The sequence below is a fragment of the Herpailurus yagouaroundi genome, unplaced genomic scaffold, assembly GCF_014898765.1.
Source record: "Herpailurus yagouaroundi ecotype Mexico unplaced genomic scaffold, PumYag 141, whole genome shotgun sequence".
NCBI lineage: Eukaryota > Metazoa > Chordata > Mammalia > Carnivora > Felidae > Herpailurus > Herpailurus yagouaroundi.
This window is the reverse complement of record NW_024412396.1, coordinates 44,669,730-44,689,987: the sequence shown is the minus strand read 5'-3', so window position 1 is coordinate 44,689,987 and position 20,258 is coordinate 44,669,730. Positions and strand designations below refer to the sequence as shown.

General features: G+C 46.0%; 1 protein-coding gene across 2 annotated transcripts; it reads left to right on the top strand.

Annotated features, from left to right (window-relative positions):
* The first annotated feature begins 315 nt into the window (after positions 1 to 315).
* SLC10A1 (solute carrier family 10 member 1) lies at positions 316 to 20,127 on the top strand. 2 transcript variants are annotated; one of them, XM_040477534.1, is made up of 5 exons: positions 316 to 859; positions 9,826 to 9,928; positions 15,900 to 16,078; positions 17,632 to 17,828; positions 19,769 to 20,127. In XM_040477534.1, the coding sequence occupies exons 1-5, from the start codon at positions 504 to 506 to the stop codon at positions 19,873 to 19,875; spliced, it is 942 nt and encodes a 313-aa protein (XP_040333468.1). In that variant the 5' UTR covers positions 316 to 503; the 3' UTR covers positions 19,876 to 20,127. The 2 variants fall into 2 exon arrangements, with proteins under 2 accessions (XP_040333468.1, XP_040333467.1); XM_040477533.1 differs by having other exon boundaries at positions 317 to 859; positions 9,826 to 10,036.
* The last annotated feature ends 131 nt before the right edge of the window (positions 20,128 to 20,258 follow it).

Sequence of the window (20,258 nt, the reverse complement as noted above, 5' to 3'; positions counted from 1 at the left end):
CGGAGGGGACCCGCTGGGCATGGGGAGGGCGTCTTCCCCAAATGAGAATCGAGGCATCAGAGACTGAACAGAGAACAAGAAGGGCCTGGCCTGGATCAGTGCTGGCCGTGGACGGGTCCCCAGAGACGGAATGCTTGTGGCACATGCTCTGTGGGCAGTAAAGGACAGAAATGGCCCTCTTGTCCCAGAGGCAGCCAAGTGTTAAGGGGGGGGGGGGAGTGTAAGTGACATCCAGGAAGGGTGCAGACGTACAGAAGCTGGAAGAAGCAGGGAAGTCCAGGCAGATAAGGCTCTGGGTTCTCTCCCCTTTGGGGCCACAGCCAGAGGACAGAACACCCAGTTGCATAATCCTTCTATTTGCCCAGAGCCACATTTTGTCCTGAAGCTTGCTGCCCTGGGAGGTGACGGAAGAAGGCACCCAGCAAAGACGGGGCAGGGAAGGGAGTCGGCAGCGAACGAGGGGTGTGCCGGGTGCCCCTGGCCTTCCGCCGCCACACAGGAGAATGGAGCCTCACAATGTGACTGCCACGCTCAACTTCACCCTCCCACCCAACTTCGGCAAGCGCCCCACCGACAAGGCACTGAGCGTCATCCTGGTGTTCCTGCTCCTTATCATCATGCTCTCACTGGGCTGCACCATGGAGTTCAGCAAGATCAAGGCTCACTTCTGGAAGCCTAAGGGGCTGGCCATCGCCCTGATAGCACAGTACGGCATCATGCCCCTCACCGCCTTTTCACTGGGCAAGGTCTTCCAGCTCAACAACATTGAGGCGCTGGCCATCCTTGTCTGCGGCTGCTCACCTGGGGGGACCCTGTCCAACATCTTCAGTCTGGCCATGAAGGGGGACATGAACCTCAGGTAGGACTGGAGGTGAGGAGGGAGCAGGCTGGGCATGGGAGCTGCATTGGAGATGTCAGAGTCTAGGGGGAAAGCTGGGCTAAAGCCAGGATGGGGCGTGAGCGGGGGCCAGGTGGATGCTAGGGCAGGGGGTGGTGGGCATTGTCGTCCAGAGTCTATGCAGGGCTGGAGGTAGGATCTGGGGCCTAGTCAAAGTCAAAGGGGCCCACCTGGTCCAGGGGCCTCCTGAAGACTCCCTCACAAGTGGGCCACAAGGACTGTCTTGAAGGAGTAGTGATTTAAACCCGAGGGGCCTCTGGGAAACTCTGCCCACTTACCATGATGGGCAAGTCGTCTGCCTTGAGACCAGAGGTCCGAAAGGGAGTGCAGATGGTCCAAGCCACCCTGGAACCACAGAGCACTTCCAATCCCTGCAGAATAGGCAAGACGTTCCAAAGATCCTTCCAACTATCCAGGCAGTGAGGGGTTCTTTTAACTTTCCCTGTGGGCCCATCGGGCACAGGAACGCATCTGTGCAAACACACAACCAGGCAGATCCTCGACTTTCCCAACACTGGCACAGGCCATGCTGGGCCACATCTCAGCCCAACTGGGAGGGAAAATACCAGCAGTGTCCTCTCACCCAAAGCCTCCGAGCAGAAGTCGGCAAAGGCTCATTTCCGCAGGGGCCGGCTGAACACCTGTCCTTCCAAACAGGAGGGAATCTGATCTAGAACACCTGCCAGAACGAGGCCATTTCAGTCCGGGGCTCCAGCCCCAGCAGTAGCCCACGCTGGCTGAGGGAAACTCATCAGCGAAAGCTCTTGCCTTTCTGTGAGGCTCAGTCCCCAGCCTGCCTCCTCTGGCGTTCAGTCCCCAGTGGAGACCTTCCATCCATGCCTGTGTTGGCCGGCACCCTACCAACTCCAGTAAGCAAACCAGACAACTAAGGAAACCCCGCCTGTGATGTAGAGTGAGACCACCGCTCTTTAAATGAAAAAAACAAGAGTGAGCTTGTCCTTCCTGGGACCCACCACCCGAGCTCTGGCCTCTCCACCCACGAGACTCAGCCCTCAGGAGGTAGCTGATGGGAAGAGAGGCACAAAGAGGGGACTTGGCTCGTACAGTCTTCCCTGAGAACACGTTCAACTACCTGTGAGGAAATTCTTCCCTCCGTCTGATCCGAGTCCTTCCTGCTGCACAGCAAACCGTCAGTCTTCGGTCTGCCCTGTGGACGCGGCTCATTGCAGCCTCTGTGTCCTGAGAAATCCAGACTGTATCTTAATTCCAGTGCAGAAGGGGTGCAGGAAGTCAGGGGTCAGGGAAGGGGTATTCTCAGGGCTCTGTGAACCTGCAGAAACGGCAGAGCAAGGAAGGACCATGTAAAGAACAAGGAGACATTTTTAAGTGTAAGTGACCAGATGTCCCAGCCTCATCAGCCAATGGGTGCCAGTGAGGTCTCTCCAGTTAGGCCTGCATTTCTGAGGTTCGAGACCCCCCCAGCCCAGCCTCAGTGACTCAGGAACGTGAGCCTTCATGCTCGCCTGCTCAGCCTCCCTGTCTGGGCCCGTGGGGACTCTCACTTCTACCGAGACTCTACAAAGACAATGTTGGGATGGCCACCTCCTGCCATATCGTTCCTGCAAACAGACAAACCTCCCACGCACATTAAACCATGCCTTAGAGCCCAGTGGTGCAATATGTATCTCATCATCTACCTTCACACGCTGCCAGACTTTAAATTACAATTGGAGTTCATCTGGGACAACATGTTACATGTATTATACTGAAATGATACTGATAATAAGAAACAGCCAGGCACTGCTCCAAGCACTTTCCATGAAATCCTCATACAGTATCCTGTGAGGAGGTGCTGTAAATAGTCCCATTTTAAAGATGAGGAAATTGAGGGGTGCCTGGGTGGCTCAGTCAGTTGAGCATCTGACTTTGGCTCAGGTCGTGATCTCACGGTTCACGGGTTCAAGCCCCACATCGGGCTCTGTGCTGACAGCTCCGAGCCTGGAGCCTGCTTCGGATTCTGTGTCTCCCTCTCTTTCTGCCTCTCCCCCGCTCATGCTCTGTCTCTCTCTCTCTCTCTCTCTTTCTCAAAAATGAATAAACATTAAATAATAATAATAATAATAAATAAAGATGAGGAAACTGAGCCTAAGAAAGGTTAATACATTTGTCCAAGGTCTGGGAGACTCCAGATCCTGCACTTCTACTCAAATACCTTCATGGGGTGCCTGGGTGGCTCAGCCGGTTGTGTATCCAACTCTTGATTTCCACTCAGGTCATGATCAGGTGGTGGGATCGAGCCCTGTGTGGGGCTCCGTGTTGAGCATGGAGCCTACTTGGGATTCTCTGTTTCTCTCTCTCTCTCTCTCTCTCTCATCTCTCTCCCTCTGCCCCTCCCCCTGCTCAGACACTCTCTAAAATAAAATTTTTTTTTATAAAAAAAGAATTTTTTTTAAATCCTTTCAGGGCCCGGCATGTGTATAGATGAGCCAAGTGGCTGATGGGCCCCCTAAGCAAGGCAGATGCCGCATGTCTGCTGTGGGTGTTCTGTGGGAGCCACTGTGGCCGATTCAAGAGAAGGCATTTTTAAGTGAATCTCCATTTTTAAGTGAACTCTCCAAATTTTTCAATATTGGCAACTCATTAAAAAATTTTAAAACACCGTGCAAGCCAAAAAAACGTGTGTTCAGGAGCCAGCTGTAGCTCAAAGGCTGCCAGTACGAGACCTCTCTTTAAGTACAAAACGATAGGATTTGCCATTGAGAGTTGGAGTGGGGGCGGTTAAGACTCCCATTGCATTTTATAGACGACGAGCCGAAGTCCAGAGACCTGCCAGAGGTTTCCCAGAATTTGGGGGGAAAGTGTACAGATGTCCAAAAGCAGGGCGTGCGCAGTGCTCTGAGAACTTAAGCAGGGAGGAGGAGTAAGGAACTCCACGTGCCCCTTTCCCTCTGGCCCTCTGTCCCCCGAGGGACAACCAGGTCCATGATGTTCCTACGGAACAAGCTCCAGTCTCCGAAATGGAGCCTGGTCAAGTCACCTCCCCTCCCTGTCTCTCAGGGTAAACTGAGGATCGCGACAGTCATAGACACCAGCAAGGTAGGAGGTGCACCCGGCACCTGCACAGCAGTCCCCCAGAGGTCTTGGGGCATGGTTTCCAAGGCACACCCCGAGGCACACCGCGTCCCAGAGCAAATTCCAGAACTCCTGACACACCAAGCCAAAGTAAGCATGACTCCTCTGCTCAAGGACATCAAAACAAGCACACTAGCTGTGTGTGGCTCTTCTCCTCAGAAGAGATCAATAGTAGCCCTGTAGCCCCTGTGCGCCCCTCCCCAATCCCGTGCCCCCTACCCACCCCGAGGGAGCACAGACCCTTTTATACTATTGCTACAGGCAGTACTTGTATATATCCATAGGCAAGATACATTGTTGTGCTTGTACCTTCTTAAAATTTGTATAAACAGTACCACACTGCCCCTATCATTTGCCAGCTTACTTTTTTGAGATATAGGCATATGAATAAAATAGCTACTTTGTGCCTCTGGACTGCAGTGTCCTTTGCTTGAATGTATCTGTTCTAGTCGCAGACGTTTCGGGGGATTTCTCGTTCTGCTGCTGTGAACAGTCTTGTACCCTATGCCCCTGCGCTGCCACGTGAGAGTGTATATAATAAAAACAGCACTTCTAGGTCGTAGGGTTCACACATCCACAAATGAGTCTCCAGAGTAGTCATTCCGGGTCACACTTTCCCGAGCAGTGTAGATAGATCCTTCTTCCTCCTTGTTTTCGCTGTACTCGGAGTTGTCAGACTCTGATAGTTTTCGCCACCTGGTAAGAGTGAAATGGGTCACAAAGAGTTAAATGTGATCTCAAGAGAGGCTTAGCACATTGTCATAGGTTTATTGACCATTTGGCGGAAGACTGGTTCACCATTGGTCTTCCAGAAATAAGTCTTTGCCTATTTTTCTAATGAACTGTTGTGTTTTTCTCTTTGATTTGTAGTTATTTGTTGTTTTCACGCGTTGCAGTGGTCTACTCACAGTTTGGGGCTGGCCTTTATATTTTGATAATGATGTCTCATAACACAGAGTGCTTATTTTAATTTAGTTGAATTTGCCAATATTTTTTCTTAGTTTGTGTTTGGTGGGGGGTCCTTTAGGAAATCCTTTACTACACTCAAGGTCATGAAGATATTCCCCTACATTTTCTTTGACAAGTTTCAAAGTTATGCTTTTCACATGGAGATTTGCAATCAACCTAGCGGTTATTTTTACGGATGGTGTGATCTAATTTTATCTTTTCCATATGAATAGAGAAAATTCCCAGTACCACTGAGTGAATTTTTCTCCAGTAAGTTGTACTGCCATCTCTCACATAGGTAACATTCACAAATGTGCATGGGTTTGTGTCTGGGATGTCCCCTCTATTGGTCTATGTGGCTCTTTGCACGAGCACCAAATTTTCTTAATTACAATGACTTTATAAGTCTCAATATTTGAAAGGCAAATCCCCACACCGTGTTCTTCCTGAAAATGTTAGCTATTGTTGGCCCTTAACTCTTCACTTGAATTTGGGGATTAGTCGGGGCGCCTGGGTGGCGCAGTCGGTTAAGCGTCCGACTTCAGCCAGGTCACGATCTCGCGGTCCATGAGTTCGAGCCCCGCGTCGGGCTCTGGGCTGATGGCTCAGAGCCTGGAGCCTGCTTCCCATTCTGTGTCTCCCTCTCTCTCTGCCCCTTCCCCGTTCATGCTCTGTCTCTCTCTGTCCCCAAAATAAATAAACGCTGAAAAAAAAAAAAAAGAATTTAGGGATTAGTTCTCAAGTCTACAAAAATATTTCTGGACTGTTGATTAAATTCATAGATAAATTTAGAGGCCATCTTTATAATATTGGGTCTTCCATGAAAATGATAGAGCTTTTCTTTTTATTTGGACTTTATTTTATACCTTTCTATGGAGTTTTATAATTTCTTCTTTAAAAATCTTGCATATCTCTTTTAGATTTCTAAACATTTTATATTTGTTTCTTTTTTTTTCTCAATGTTATTTATTTATTTTGAGAAAGAGACAGAGAATGAGCAGGGGAGGGGCAGAGAAAGAGAGAGAGAGAATCCTAAGCAGCCTCTGCAGATCCCGACATGGGGCTTGAACTCACCAACAGTGAGATCATGACCTGAGCTGAAGCCCAAGAGTCGGATGCTTAACTGACTGAGCCACCCAGGTGCCTCCTTCATATTGTTAATGTTTTTAGAAACTCATGGATTCTCTTCCTTACTAGTTAGGAATTCACTTGGATTTCCTCTGTTGACAGTCCAATCATTGGCATGTAATGAAAGTCTGGTTTATTTTTTTCCCATCCCATACAGTTTCTATTTCTTGTTTTGCTGTGCTAGCAAAGACATATATAGGATGATTTACAATAACTGTGATGGTAATAGATATCATTTGCTTTATCTTTCTTCTCAGAGGAAACTTTTTTTTAATGTTTAGTTTTGAGAGACCAAGAGAGTGTGAGCAGGGCAAATGCAGCGAGGAGAGGGGGACAGAGAATCCCAGGTTGGTTCCACCCTGACAGCAAAGAGCCCTATGTGGGGCTGGAACCCATGAATCAGGAGACCATGACTTGAGCCAAGGTCAGATGCTTAACCAGCCGAGTCACCCAGGCGTGCCCTAAGAGGAAACTTTCTAATTTTTCACCATGAAGTTTACTGTTTGCTGTACTTTTTGATAGATACCCTTTTCAGGTTAAGGAATTCTATTCTGTTGCTAGTGTGCTAATTTTTGTAATGCATGAGCATTGAATTTTGTTGAATGACAATTTTCTGTATCTATCAAATGATACCATTTTTACTTTAATGTGATAATACAGTGATATAGGTCAGTGGATTTAGTCTAATGTTAACCCACTCTTACATTGCTGGGACAAACCCATCTTATTTTTTGTATTATTTTATAAAAGCATTGCTAATCTGCTAATAATGTATTTATGACTTCTCCTTTGTTCACGAGAACGGCCCCTAACTTTCCTTCCTCATGATATCCTTTTGCAGCTTTGGTTCTAAAATTACACTATTCATATACAATAAATTGGGGCATACAATTTACAATACAAAAGGTTTCCCCCTTTTGTATTGTCTGTATAATAGTGAGACCATCTGTACTTTGAACGTCTGGCCGAGCTCTGCTATAAAACCATATACATCATGTGGGGTTTGGAGGGTAGGTTTTCACTTCCTTCATATCCTTCAGCAATACTAAGGTTTCAGCTTCATTTTGAATTGGTTTTTGTAGTTTATATTTCCCAGGAAATTGTCCATTCAATCTAAACTGAAAAATGAAAGTACAAAACTGGCCTCGGTTTCTTCTAGAACTCTCTAAAATCTTTAATGTGTCTGCAGTTATGTTCCCTTTTTCATTCCTAATACAATCAATGGTGCCTTCTCCCTTTTTCCTGGATTAGCATGCCAGAGGAGTCTTTTCTTGGACTTGGCAGAGAAACTACTCTTGGTTTAATTGACCCTCTCATTGTATGTAATTTTTGTACATCATTTCTTTCCTCTATTTTCATGAGTTTCCTTTGTTTTTTTCTAAGTTTCTGGGTAAGATATTTAGCTTGTTTTTACTCTTCTGCTTTCCCTATATAAACATTTAAGGCTCTAAACATTTTCCTCTAAGAATTATTTTAGCTGCTCCCCAGATTTAATTATTTTTTATTGAGCTATAATTCATATACCGCGAAGTTCACTCTCTTAGAGTGTATCATCCAATAGTTTTCCGTATGCTCCCAAGGTTGTACAACTGTCACCACTATCTACTTCCAGAACATTTAATCATCCCCAAAAGAAACCAGTTAGCAGTCACTACACTTTCCTCTCTCACCTGAGCCCCTGGCAACCACTAATCTATTTCATGTCTATCAATTTTATATAAGTGGAATCACACACTATGTGGTCTTTTATGTTTCTCCTTCTTCCACGTAGCACACTGTTGTCAAGGTTCACCCATGTGGTAACACGTAGCAGGTACTTAACACATTGCTTTTTGTGGCTGAATAATATTCAGTTGTATGGATACACCATGTTTTGCTTATCCGTTCTTCAGTTGACATTTTTACTGTTTTCCACTTCTTGGCTATTATGAATAATGCTTCTATGAACATTAGTATACAAGTCTTTGTGTCAACATACGTAACAACGTATGTTTTGATTCTCTTGAGTATGTATCTAGTAGAATTGGTGGGTCGTTCTGTAACTGTCCCATCAACAACACAGGAAGATTCCTGCTTCTTCACATCCTCACCAAACTTATTATCCATCATTTTTATTGTAGCCATACTATTGGGTGTGGTGATCTCCTCATGTTTTGATTTATATTTCTCTAATGACTAATGATGTGGAGCATCTTTTCATGTGCTTATTTGCCATTGGTATATCTTCCTGGATAGTGTCCTTTGAAACACAAACATTTTTAATTCTGAAGAAGTTAAATATATCTATTTTTTTCTTTGGTTGTTTGTGCTTTAGGTGTCATTAAAAAAATTTTTTTTTAAGTTTATTGAAAGGGACAGGGACAGCGCGAGTGTGATAGGGGCAGAGAGAGAGGGAGACCGAGAATCCCAAGCAGGCTCCGCACTGTCAGCACAGAGTCTGACGTGATCGAATTCACGAAACCGTGAGATCATGACCCGAGCCAAAATCAAGAGTCGGACACTTACGACTGAGCCAGCCATGTGCCCCTCATTTCTACGAATTATTGTGTAATCCAAGGTCAGCTCCCATGTGTTTTAAAACATGTGTGGCATCATTATGCTTTTCCAAATATTTTTTCCGTTATGATTTTATATTTGACATGTGAGATAATTAGATCTTTTCTTTTCCAACAGTTCTTTTATTATGGATATCTCGGTTTCAACTCTCCTTTATAAGCATAAGACCTCAGTTCTGGTCCCTCCCTTGGGCAATAAAACCTAAGCCTCCAGATTCCCAGACAAACACCCCCCTCCCTCCCCACTCCATGCGGTGCAGCTCCAGCCTGACTTCACCCACCAACTCCTTTGCGTTCTGTCTCTGGTACCTGGAAACTTCCCTAACTTTCCTACAAGCTCAAATATGTGTTCATAGGTGTTTTAGATGTTCACAGAGGAAGGATTTTCCATTAAGTTCTCAGCATTTTTTGAGGGTCTCTCCTCACCTCTGCTGTCTTTTTTTTTTTTAAGTTTTATTTAAGTAATCTCTACACCCCACATGGGGCTCCAATTCATGACCCCAAGATCTAGAGTCATATGCTTTTCTGACCGAACCAGCCACGTGCCTTGCTCTGACATCTTATTCCTAATGATGATACCTCTACCTGTTGCTGTTCTTGATGGCTACATTCTGGCCCCGTTGACCTAGGCCATGCTTGATGTTCAGTTAAGCTATAGTTCACCTCTGTGGAAACAACAAATTAGTGCAGATAGTTAGGGCTGTGGGAGGGGAAACACACACTTAGTGGGGATTTCCTGGGCTCTTGCCAAGCCCTCATGACTAACATGCCCGCAAGAATGGAAACCAGAGTCGTATATTGTCACACGAATATCCGCAAATCCAACAATGTTCCCTAGCAGCTTCATTCTTTCGGGTGGCCTTTCTGGAAGGCCTCTCCCTGTACAGGGTCCTGTGACCAACATGTACTGGATTCCAAATAGAAATGGTAATAGTGCAATTAGGATACAAATTAGAGCTGAGAATATATATTATGACTCAGGCTTTGGAACTCACACTCTATCATAAATAAAGATAAAGCAGAAAGTAACAAACATGAGACTATCAACCTGTAGCCTGTATCTCTTAAGCCTACTGGGAAAAGGAAAGGAATTAATGTATGTAAAGTGCTTAGCACGGTGCCTGGCACGTAGCAGGCACTCAACAAATAGTCTATATTAACGGGCGCTGTCTCTCTGTACTCTCCCCTGCTTCTCCCACCCAGTATCGTGATGACCACCTGCTCCACCTTCTGTGCCCTGGGCATGATGCCCCTCCTCCTGTATGTCTACTCCAGGGGGATCTATGCCGGGGATCTGAAGGACAAGGTACCTTATGGAGGCATTGTGATATCACTAATCCTGGTTCTCATTCCCTGTGCCACTGGGATCTTCCTCAATGCCAAACGGCCACAATATGTACCCTATGTCAAGAAGGTAAGAACCTGGGGCCCTGTGCAGGGAACAAGAGCACCACCATCATCTCAATGTATGGCTTGAACAGAGTCATTTGGGCTTTTTCCGTGTCCGTTTCCTTCCTCGTTGGAGAATGCAAAGGGTCTAGTATTGGTACACTTACCTCGTGGGCTGGTAATGTATATGAGAATCCTTTGGAAAAGTTAGGAGGAAAATTGTCTTTGTAACACATTTCATAACACAATTATCAGCCATCATTATTTTAATAACCAAAAGGCTTGTGTGATGCACCGCCCAGATGCTAAGTTTTATGCTACACACTCTGAGGCTTCATTGCCATCAAGGAGTCGGGTACTAGCAGAAAGTGGAGGAACACACGAGGAAGATCACATACAGCACACGGGCAGGTGGGTGTGGTTGGATGTAAGAAGGTGGGGTGAGGAGCAGGGAGTCTAGAAAGGCTTCCTGGAGAGGACAGGCTTAGAAAGGGTAGGATGTGGGTCAGCCTGGGGAGAAGTCTGGATAGAGGACACTCGGGGGGAATGAGGGCAAACTTGGCTGACTTTACGAGAAGCCACAGAAGAGCCCAGGGCAACAGGTGGCGTATGTGCTCCTAGCATTTCAGGTATGGGGTGGGAGGGAGAGGGGTAGGGCCCCAGAGGGCTGGGGGTGGAGGGGCACTGTGGTCACACTCAGGACATCATGCCACTGCCTTGCCCTCGGAAGAATTACACTCTTGGAGCGTCGCCTTGGTCCCTCTACCAACTTTGTGACCCTGGAGCTCAGTCCCAGTCAGTCTCCCCTCCAGCTCACTGCTCACCCCCCAGAGCCCCAGCTCATCCTGGTACTCCTGACACTCCGAGAGCCTGCTTTTGTCTCTGCCCTGGGTCGATGCCTTGGGCCAACCTACAGGACATGCTGCCTGGAAGCCCAAGGCTTGGCGGCAGTTTGGGGCTTGGAACAAAGAAGCTGCAAGTCAGGTTCTCAGGACTTTTCGGTTTTCACACTACCACCGTCCAGGGTAGTTCTGCCTTTGTCCTGGCACAGTCCCCATACAGTGGCCACAGCGCCCCTTCCCACCCTGTTGGAAGACCCGGAAAAGTCATTCCTCCTCCTTTCCGAGTTCGAACACCCCACCTCAGCTCTGGATGGCATCATCCATCCCCCCTACTCTCGCTTCTCAGAGATGTCCTTTCATCGATTATGGCCCCCAACCTCCAAAGCCTCCCCCAACTTCACTCTCATTTCTTAAGTCTCCGCATGTTTTTTCACAATTGGTGTTGACACAGGTTCACTGCTCTCCAATCTTAAAAAAAAAAAAACAATCCCTACAGGGTTCCAACATTTCCCTTTCCTCCCCTACCTACACTTCAGGAAACATCCCTCCAGCACACACCTTTCCCCCACCGCTCCCGCCAGGTCTGCTCTCACAGGTTTAGCAGGCTCTCAAGTTAGTCTCAGCTACTTGAATCCCTCTTCTCTCCTCCTTGGTCTCCCATCCATTCAGCGTCTCGATGACCACCTGTTCTTTCTTCACCAAATCCAACAGACATTTCTCATCCATCCTTAACGTTTTAGCAACTTTTGGCATGGTTGACCACCGCTTCCCTCTCAGAAGCCTCCTCCCTCAGCTGGGCGCTTCTGCTTTTCCTCTCATCTTTCTGGCACGTCTCTTTGTACTCCCTGATGAGTTCCTGTGGTAAAAGTTACTTCTCTGCCTTCGCCCAAGCTTTCTTTTCTGGCCAAATTTCCCAAAGCCCAGGGTCTCTCCACCATAGATCTGGTCCTTCTCAATGACCATCTACAAGCTGATGACTTCCAGAATACCATCTTTAGCCCTCAACGTTTTCCAACTGCAGGATCCACCCATCCATCCATCCGTCCTTCATTTAAGCAGGCTTCACACCCAGCAGAGTGCAACATGGGGCTTGAACTCACAACACCGAGTTGGAGACCTGAGCTGAGATCAAGAGTTGCATGCTTAACCAACTGGGCCACCTACCCATGTGCCCCCAGGATCCATTTAACTGCCAAATCTTTCTACCTGAATGTCTCATGCATTTAAAACTCATATGTCTTTTTTGTTTCAAGTTCCTTAAATTCCACTTAGTTAACATATAGTGTGATATTAGCTTCAGGAGTAGAATTTAGTGATCCATCAGTTCCATGTAATACCTGGTGCTCATCACAAGTGCCCTCCCTAATATGCATCACCTACTTAGCCCACACCCTGCCCACCTCCCCTCTAGCAACCCTCATCTCGTTCTCTATAGTTATGGTTTGCCTCTCTCTTTTCCCCTTATGTTCATCTGTTTTCTTAAATTCCACATGAGTGGAATCATATCTTTTTTTTTTCTGACTTATTTTCTAATCACATTACACTGTAGTTCCATCCACACCATTGTAAATGGCAAGATTTCATTCTTTTTTATGGCTGAGTAGTATTCCATTTGTGTGTGTGTGTGTGTGTGTGTGTGTGTGTGTGTGTATCACAATTTCTTTACCCATTCATCAGTTGATGGACATTTGAGCTCTTTCCATAATTTGGCTATTATTTATATTTTTAAAAATTTGTAATTTATAATCTGGCTATTGTTGATAGTGCTGCTATAAACATCAGGTGCACGTGCCCCTTCAAATCAGTTTTGTATCCTTTGGGTAAATACCTAGTAGTGCAATTGGTGGGTCCTAGGGTAGCTCTATTTTGAGCTTTTTGAGGAACCTCTGTACTGTTTTCCAGAGTGGCTGCACCAGTTTGCATTCCTGACAACAGTGTAAGAGGGTTCCCTTTCTCCACATCTTTGCCAACATCCATTGTTTCCTGAGTTAATTTTAAGCCATTCTGACAGGTGTAAGGTGATATCTTATTGTAGTTTTGATTTGTATTTCCCTGATGAGTGATGAACATCTTTTCATGTGTCTGTTGGCCATCTGTGTATCTTCTTTGGAAAAATGTCTATTTGTGTCTTCTGCCCATTTCTTCACTGGATTATTTGGTTTTTGGGTGTGGAGTTTGAGAAGTTCTTTATAGATTTTGGATACTAACCCTTTATCAGTTATGTCATTTTGCAAATCTCTTCTTTTAGTTTTGTTGTTTCCTTCACTGTGCAAAAAAGGTTTTTAGCTTGTAGAAGTCATAACAAATGAAAGGTGGTTCAAGATGGTGGCACAGAAAATTCTTGCAGTCACTTCCCACAGACACACCAAACACACACTTATATATGGTCAGTATGTCTTAAAGCCATCTCCTCCCCGTTATTATCTCTAAGAATGGCATTCCATGTGCCCAGCTGCCTAAGCCACAAAACCGTATGGTCTTTTTCAATGTCCTCTCCATTCCCTGTCACATTCACCTGAAGAGGTGATTGGCTATTCTGCTGTCACTCACTTGGATCCATCTATTCCTCTCCACCTGTGACAACACTACCGTCACTTGGGCCACTATCCTCTCTCACAACTGAAACGGCCTTCGAACCTGGCTCCTCGATCAGGTTCAACCTGAGGATGGAGATGGAAAGAACAAACTGTCATGTCTCTCCACTGCTTAAAACACTTCCCTGGTTCCATACTCTCTGCAGGATAAACTTTCAATCCCCTTATGTAGCCTCCCCGGCTCTTCTTGATTTGCTAAAGCGAACCACCCACCCCACCCCCCCCCAAGTGTTAGCTCTTTTCTCTTTTCACATGTCCTTCCCTCTGCCTGGACCACTCCCCACATTAGCAGGGGAAGAAAAACCCAGAAATGTTTGTGTCTATCACCTAATTTTATTCAAGATAGTTTGTGGAGGTACAGGAATACTAAAAAGAAAAAAAAAATGTAAAAATGTGAAGTGACCTCTGATAATCATTTAATCCAACTCTGTTCTTCCTCAACTTATAGGTGAAGAAGCCAAGGACCATAGTTAGTCACAACTAATATAAGAATATATCTCCTTCTTAACTCAGAATTTAAAATATTTTTAATATTTATTTTTGAGAGAGGGAGATGGACAGAGAAAGAGCATGAGCGGGGAGGGGCAGAGAGGGAGACACAGAATCCGGAGTAGGCTCCAGGCTCCAAGCTGTCAGCACAGAGCCCGATGCGGGGCTCAAACCACAAACTGCGAGATCCATGATCTGAGCCAAGTCAGACCGTTAACCAACTGAGCCACCCAGGCGCCCCCTAGAGACTTTCAAATCAAAATCACCCAATTTCTAACTGGCTCTGGCAAAAGGTATCTGCTCGTAAACACATTACCCAGTGGGAGGTCACACGTAGATAATGCCAAGATACAATTTCTTGGATGCTCTATTTGGAACGGCAATTCAAGTAATACTTTAACTTACCTAGGCAAGGGCTTATTTGAGTCCGTGTGGTTAGGTCGATGAACCTCAGCATGACCTGGTCGACAAGCCACTTTTACCACAAGCCTTCCACCTCCCTTAAATAAGGAAGTCACTCGCTGTTCGAGTGACTCAGCCAGTCCACCTATGCTTTTCCCGTACCTGCTGCTGCTGGTGAACTGCCTCACCCGTCTCACGGCGTCTGCCAACCTATGGCTTACACTGCTGCCAGGGTGCTGGCTCTTTTAACACTTGCCTCTGCTCCGGCTTCCCTCGCTGTAGTTCCGCAAACTCCCTTAACGAGAGGATCTGATTTGTTCGGTCATTTCAGCAAGCTGTGGAGGCCACCTTTGTGGGAAGCGCGAGCCAGGTCATCTCCTGGGTCACCGGCAAGCTGATTTGATTGGCTGCCCACGAAATGGACATTCAGCACATGGCTTCAGTGAAGTCAGGTGGTACAAAAAACGCAGTGACCTATGAAGAAGCAACTACCTACGGTCTCCGGTCTCAGCGGCAGGTTGTGGACAAACGGCAAGACTGAAGTTTTTCAACTCTGTACCTCTCTCTACAGAAGGGGCACACCAATAGGGAGGTATTAGCTCAGACAAGATGCTCTCCAAAGCCTTCAATCTTGACAATATATAGACCTCAGATGGGAAATGCCTCAGAGTTCTCCCTCACACCCTTCCTTGGTACTCATGTGGCCTCAACAGTTCCCAATCTAAGCACTTTCCAACGTGGGACAGGACAACCAGGAAAAACCCTTCCTGGCAGTGAGAGACAAAGCCACTTTAGTGAATACACAGACTCTTCATCAGCGATGTTTCTGAAGAAAGATCTTGACCGAAAGGGAACAACGTGGGGTGTCTGGGTGGCTCAGTCGGTTAAGCCTCTGACTATGATCTCACGGTTCGGGAGTTTGAGCCCCCCATCGTTGTCAGCAAGGAGCCTGCTTTGGATTCTCTCCCCCCCTTGCTCTGTGCCTTCCCCATGCACATGCTCACTCAAAATAAACTTAAAAAGGAGGGGGACAAATGTTCAAAGAAAATCTCATATGAAATGGAGCCTGGAAGTCTTGAAGGGAAAGCTCTCATACACTATCACTGGCCTAATGGAAAGCTTACTTTACATACCCCAGCACGAGGAAGTATTTCTCCTTCCCAGCAATAGCCCAGCCAAGGAGAACTGCATGAAGCAGACCCTCCCGGCTTCTTTTCCTCTCTAAAAGCAAGTCCCTGTTCCGTGTACTCAGGACTTGCCTATGGTTCACCATGGCTTGCTTGTCCCAAACTGAACTTCCTCTATTTCCAAATAAATTAATTTTGCTGGTAAACATCTGGCTCTTTTCTAAGTCAACAGTAACAAGAATGTTAATTATTAGGTCTCTGTCCTCCAAGAAGCTTCCTAGCTACTGATTAGGAATTCCAAATAGATGGGAGATAAAAGGTTTTTTTGCACTCCCTTGGTTTCCACCTCTGATACCCACCACGCATGCTCGTCACTCTGCCCCTCCCCATCCCCCACCACCCTAATTGCCTTTTCTTCCTGTTTTCATTTACAGGGAGGGACCATCACCATGCTTTTGTTAAGTGTGGCCATCATAGCGCTCTCGGTCATCAATGTGGGCAAGAGTATCATGTTTGTCATGACACCACACTTGCTGGCCACCTCCTCCCTGATGCCTTTCATCGGCTTCCTGCTGGGCTACATCCTCTCTGCTCTCTTCCGCCTCAATGGACGGTAAGTATTGGTTTAGACCTCTGTGTTCCATCGGCCTCATTCTTGTCCTGGTCTCTCAGGAAAAGGAGACCCAAAACCTAGGAGAGGCATTTTCCTGGCAGTATGTGCAAATGCACCCACTGAACCAGGAACCCTAGACTCGGAGACATATTGGAGATAAGGTATCGAATGGCTTAGGAACAAGAGCATCTAATACCCCAAAGAGCTCATGACAAAGTGCTCCCTCCAGAGCCTAGGCTCCACCTCCTGCTGAAATCTGGTAGGTAACAACACTGGAGCAGTTCCATGCCATCATGGTTAAGTGTTAATATTCCTCCTTCCCCACTCTTCCGCCCTTTCTGCCTAGGCTTCAGTCTTGACAAGGACACCACTGGGTGACAGCTCTGCTAAGTGCTCCTAAGAGCTTTAGTGGTTGTGGACCTCTGCTGAGTCTAATCCAATTTCAAACTCAGGGACAGTCAGCCTGACAATCTGGTGTGGGATAGAGACCCTGTCTAGAGTAGCACATTTCAGGAACTTTGCCTCTTGTCAGCCCTAGACAAATGCTGCTGGAGTCTGAACATTAGTAGCACTCTAGTATCCCCCACCCCCCCAAAAAAAACCACTGCCTTAAAAATAAAACTTATAAAGTTACCCATTTAAAAAAAACACACTAATAAAAAATTACTGTAGAACATGTAGCATGTGGTTATACAGTTGAGTCAAAAGGCTGTCAATGACTTACTGTACATTGTTTTAAGAGTGACAGGTAATAAATGGCCACACAATCAAGGGCCATCACGGTAGTCTCCCCCTAATAAACGTGTTTTCAGAATTTCTGGTAAGACAGACCACAACTCCATGAATTAAATATGTATTCATTAGATGTAAACATCCCATCCCCCCTCCCCTTTTTAATGTTTGTTTTAAGAAAGTAAGAGGGACAGGAGGGGCCGGAGAGAGAATCCCAAGCAGGCTCCTCGCTGTGAGCACAGAGCCCATGCGGGGCTTGATCCCACGAACCGAGAGTTCATGACGTGAGCCAAAATCAAGAGTCAGATGCTTAACAGACTGAGCCACCCAGGTGCCTGTTCTTTAGTCCATAAAACGAGAGCAAAACCATGAATATGTTCCAAAGATATCGGGGCTGAACCAAGTTTGGTTTTTAATCATGAAGTGTTTTGGACTCAAAGATACCCAAACCATAAACTAGGGAACTGGACAAGGGGCCCAAGCATTTCAGATCATCTTCTGTATGTTCACACTGCAACTGCCCTGTGTGTAAACCCAACATACAAGCCAATGAAGGATAGTGGCTCACATCTTCCCTTCATCCCTCATCAGCCAGCCATTCTCCAAATTTTAATCTGGTAGTCCTGCAGAAGCAAATGGTGAAACCCCCAAGCTGCTCAAAAATTCTCACGAGAACTCCCGGCCACAAAACTACTAGTCACCACTGACTTCCACGTTCATTCAATGGGTCTTGGGTGATTTGGGAGGGAGAAGGGCCAGTGTCGTACCCTCCTGTCCCTTCTGAGGGCATATAGGGTTGCTTTGTTTTGAACCTAACACAGGTGCAGGCGCACTGTCAGCATGGAAACTGGATGCCAAAACGTTCAACTTTGTTCTACCATTCTCAATGTGACGTTCCCCCCTCAAGTCATTGGGCCACTTTTCTTCTTCCCTCTCCTCTACATGATTTTCCAGCTTGGAGAAGGGGTTCTTCTCATCTCCATCTTTCGTTGCTATGAGAAAATCAAGCCTTCCAAAGGTGAGTACTGAATCATTCTCCTTTGGGTTCTCCCATAACCGACCTGATCCTTTCCAGCAAGTGAGTCTCTGGCAGGGACCTTTGCAAGGGGCTTCAACTCCTATCAAGTCACTAGGAACCAGATAGCACCAAGAAGTACAAAGGGACTTCAAAGAGCCAAGGCTCTTCTTATAACTCCACTCCATCTCTGCCTTCTAGCTAGGAGAATCAACTGTGGACAGACTTCGCACTTATGGGAGTAAGGCAAAGGGGAGGCCATGGAAGACTCAGGATGAAGAAATGGTCTTGGATATTAAATAGCTATGAGGTGTTAGTTGTGTGAAATGCCCCTATTCACAATCTGGAAAATGCAGTGTTTCCTAGGACTAGGTTCTCCGGTCCTAGAACCAGGTCAGACCACAGTACCACTGGTACTCCTTTATGAAGAAAAACATATTGAAGCAATGCAATCGAATTAGCCAAAATCCAAAAAAAGACTCCCAACTCTGGTTACACAGTAAATAAAACTTAAATATAAGCTTATTAAATAGCTATCACAATAGTTTGATACTTTAAAACCTGATCACTATTGAATTACTTTCTAAACAGCACCTCCTCTAAGATGCTCAGAGCATTCTGCATTCTCTTTAAACTATAATAAACCTCCAGGCAACCCACTAAGTCCCTTCTGTTAAGTGGATCGTTAATGTCTTTTTTTTTTTCAAGTCAGAAAACTTTATTTGGAATGACATTTTCAGTATTTTATAATTCTAAACATATTATATTCATATTATAAAGTATATTCTTAACCACTCAAATCCTTCATTTCCCATGAACCTGAGGGCTCCTTCAAGATGTTTTCTACACCCTGGGGATGGACTTAGACCATAGGAGACAACTTCCCTGGTGATTATCTTCTGGTAGTAAAAGCAAACAAACAATTAGCATATAACTGTATCAAGCAGCCAAAAAGAAACCAGTTAAGTAGCTGAGCATACTTCAGAACTTTGCGTTTGTTCAAAACTAGTGTTGTGGAAAAGAACCTCCTCTAATGCTCACCTGAAAGTGACTCAAATCTGTTGCCCGTGAAGGCTGAATGAAATCTCCACCCTCTTGCAAAAGCAGTGAGAAGTGGAATTTTCTAAACTAACCAACCACGTTCCCAAGTTTGCAGGGCTACAACACACTTAAGACCCTCTTCAGAGCCAGTGCACTGTAAGGGCTGATGCGGCTGTGCTAAGGGGGGAGATGCACAACTTTTCATGCTTCTGAGCCCTGTATCTTCTACAAAAATGGGGACAAGATAGGTGAATCCCGACTCCTATGACCACGACTCCTCACCACCTCCATACAGGCGGAAAAAGGGCTAGGCCAAATACAATGAGGGGGCCACGGAAACTCCACACTTAGAAGACCTCTTAAAGCTATCTCCTCCCTGCGCTTCCTTGCAGAATGCAAGTCCATTCTGCTGAACGTAAACTCTTCCACTGCACTGTCTGTACCAAGAAGTTGGAGAGGAAGTGATTTAAGAGTCAATAATTTATTAGATTGATTGGTAGTATTACCATTAGGAATGTTCAAGGGAAAGCAAAATTAAGTCATGGGAGGGAGCACCTGGGTGGCTCAGTCAGTTAAGTGTCCGATTCCTGATTTTGGCTCAGGTCATGGTCTCTAGATTTGTGAGTTTGAGGCCCCCATCAGGCTGCGTGTGGATAGTGCAGAGCCTGCTTGGAATCCTCTCTCTGCCCTTCCCATGCTCATGCTCTCAAAATAAACAAAACTTAAAAAAAAAAATTAAAGTAATGGAAGGATGCCCGGTAAGAGATGGGGGCGGGGGGGGGAACCACACAAAAACATATAGAATACAACTTAACCCCTAGGATGTGCTGTCTTCCACTGAATAAGCTTTTTTATTAACAGTTACTCTCCTTCCCCACCCTTGACCCTCTTCAACTTTCCAGATAAAACAAAAATGACCTACACAGCTGCTCCAACTGAAGACACGATTCCAGGAGCTCTAGGAAATGGCACCCACAAAGGGGAGGAATGCTCCCCTTGCACAGCCTAGCTCCCCCAGGGGACTGGATTCTGGTCAGAGGATATTTCAGAAAGCCAGTGTGATAGAGTAAAAAGATTAAAAGCAACACCAGAAATGAGAGTCTTTCTCCAGCACTGCCAGCAGAAACTATCAGAACTGACAAACCTCGCCTGGTGGGAGGACACAGAGGGAGTCTACCTGAGAGCCTTGCCTAGCCCCAGCTTAAAAGTTGATACCTGTTTAAAAAATAAAGACTTGTGGGGTGCCTGGGTGGCTCAGTCAGTTAAGTATCCAACTCTTAATGCTAGCTCAGGTCATGATATCATGGTTTGGGAGTTCAAGTCTGGCATTAGGTGCCATGCTGTCAGTACAGAGCCTGCGTGGGATTCTCTCTGTGACACCCCCTCTCAAAA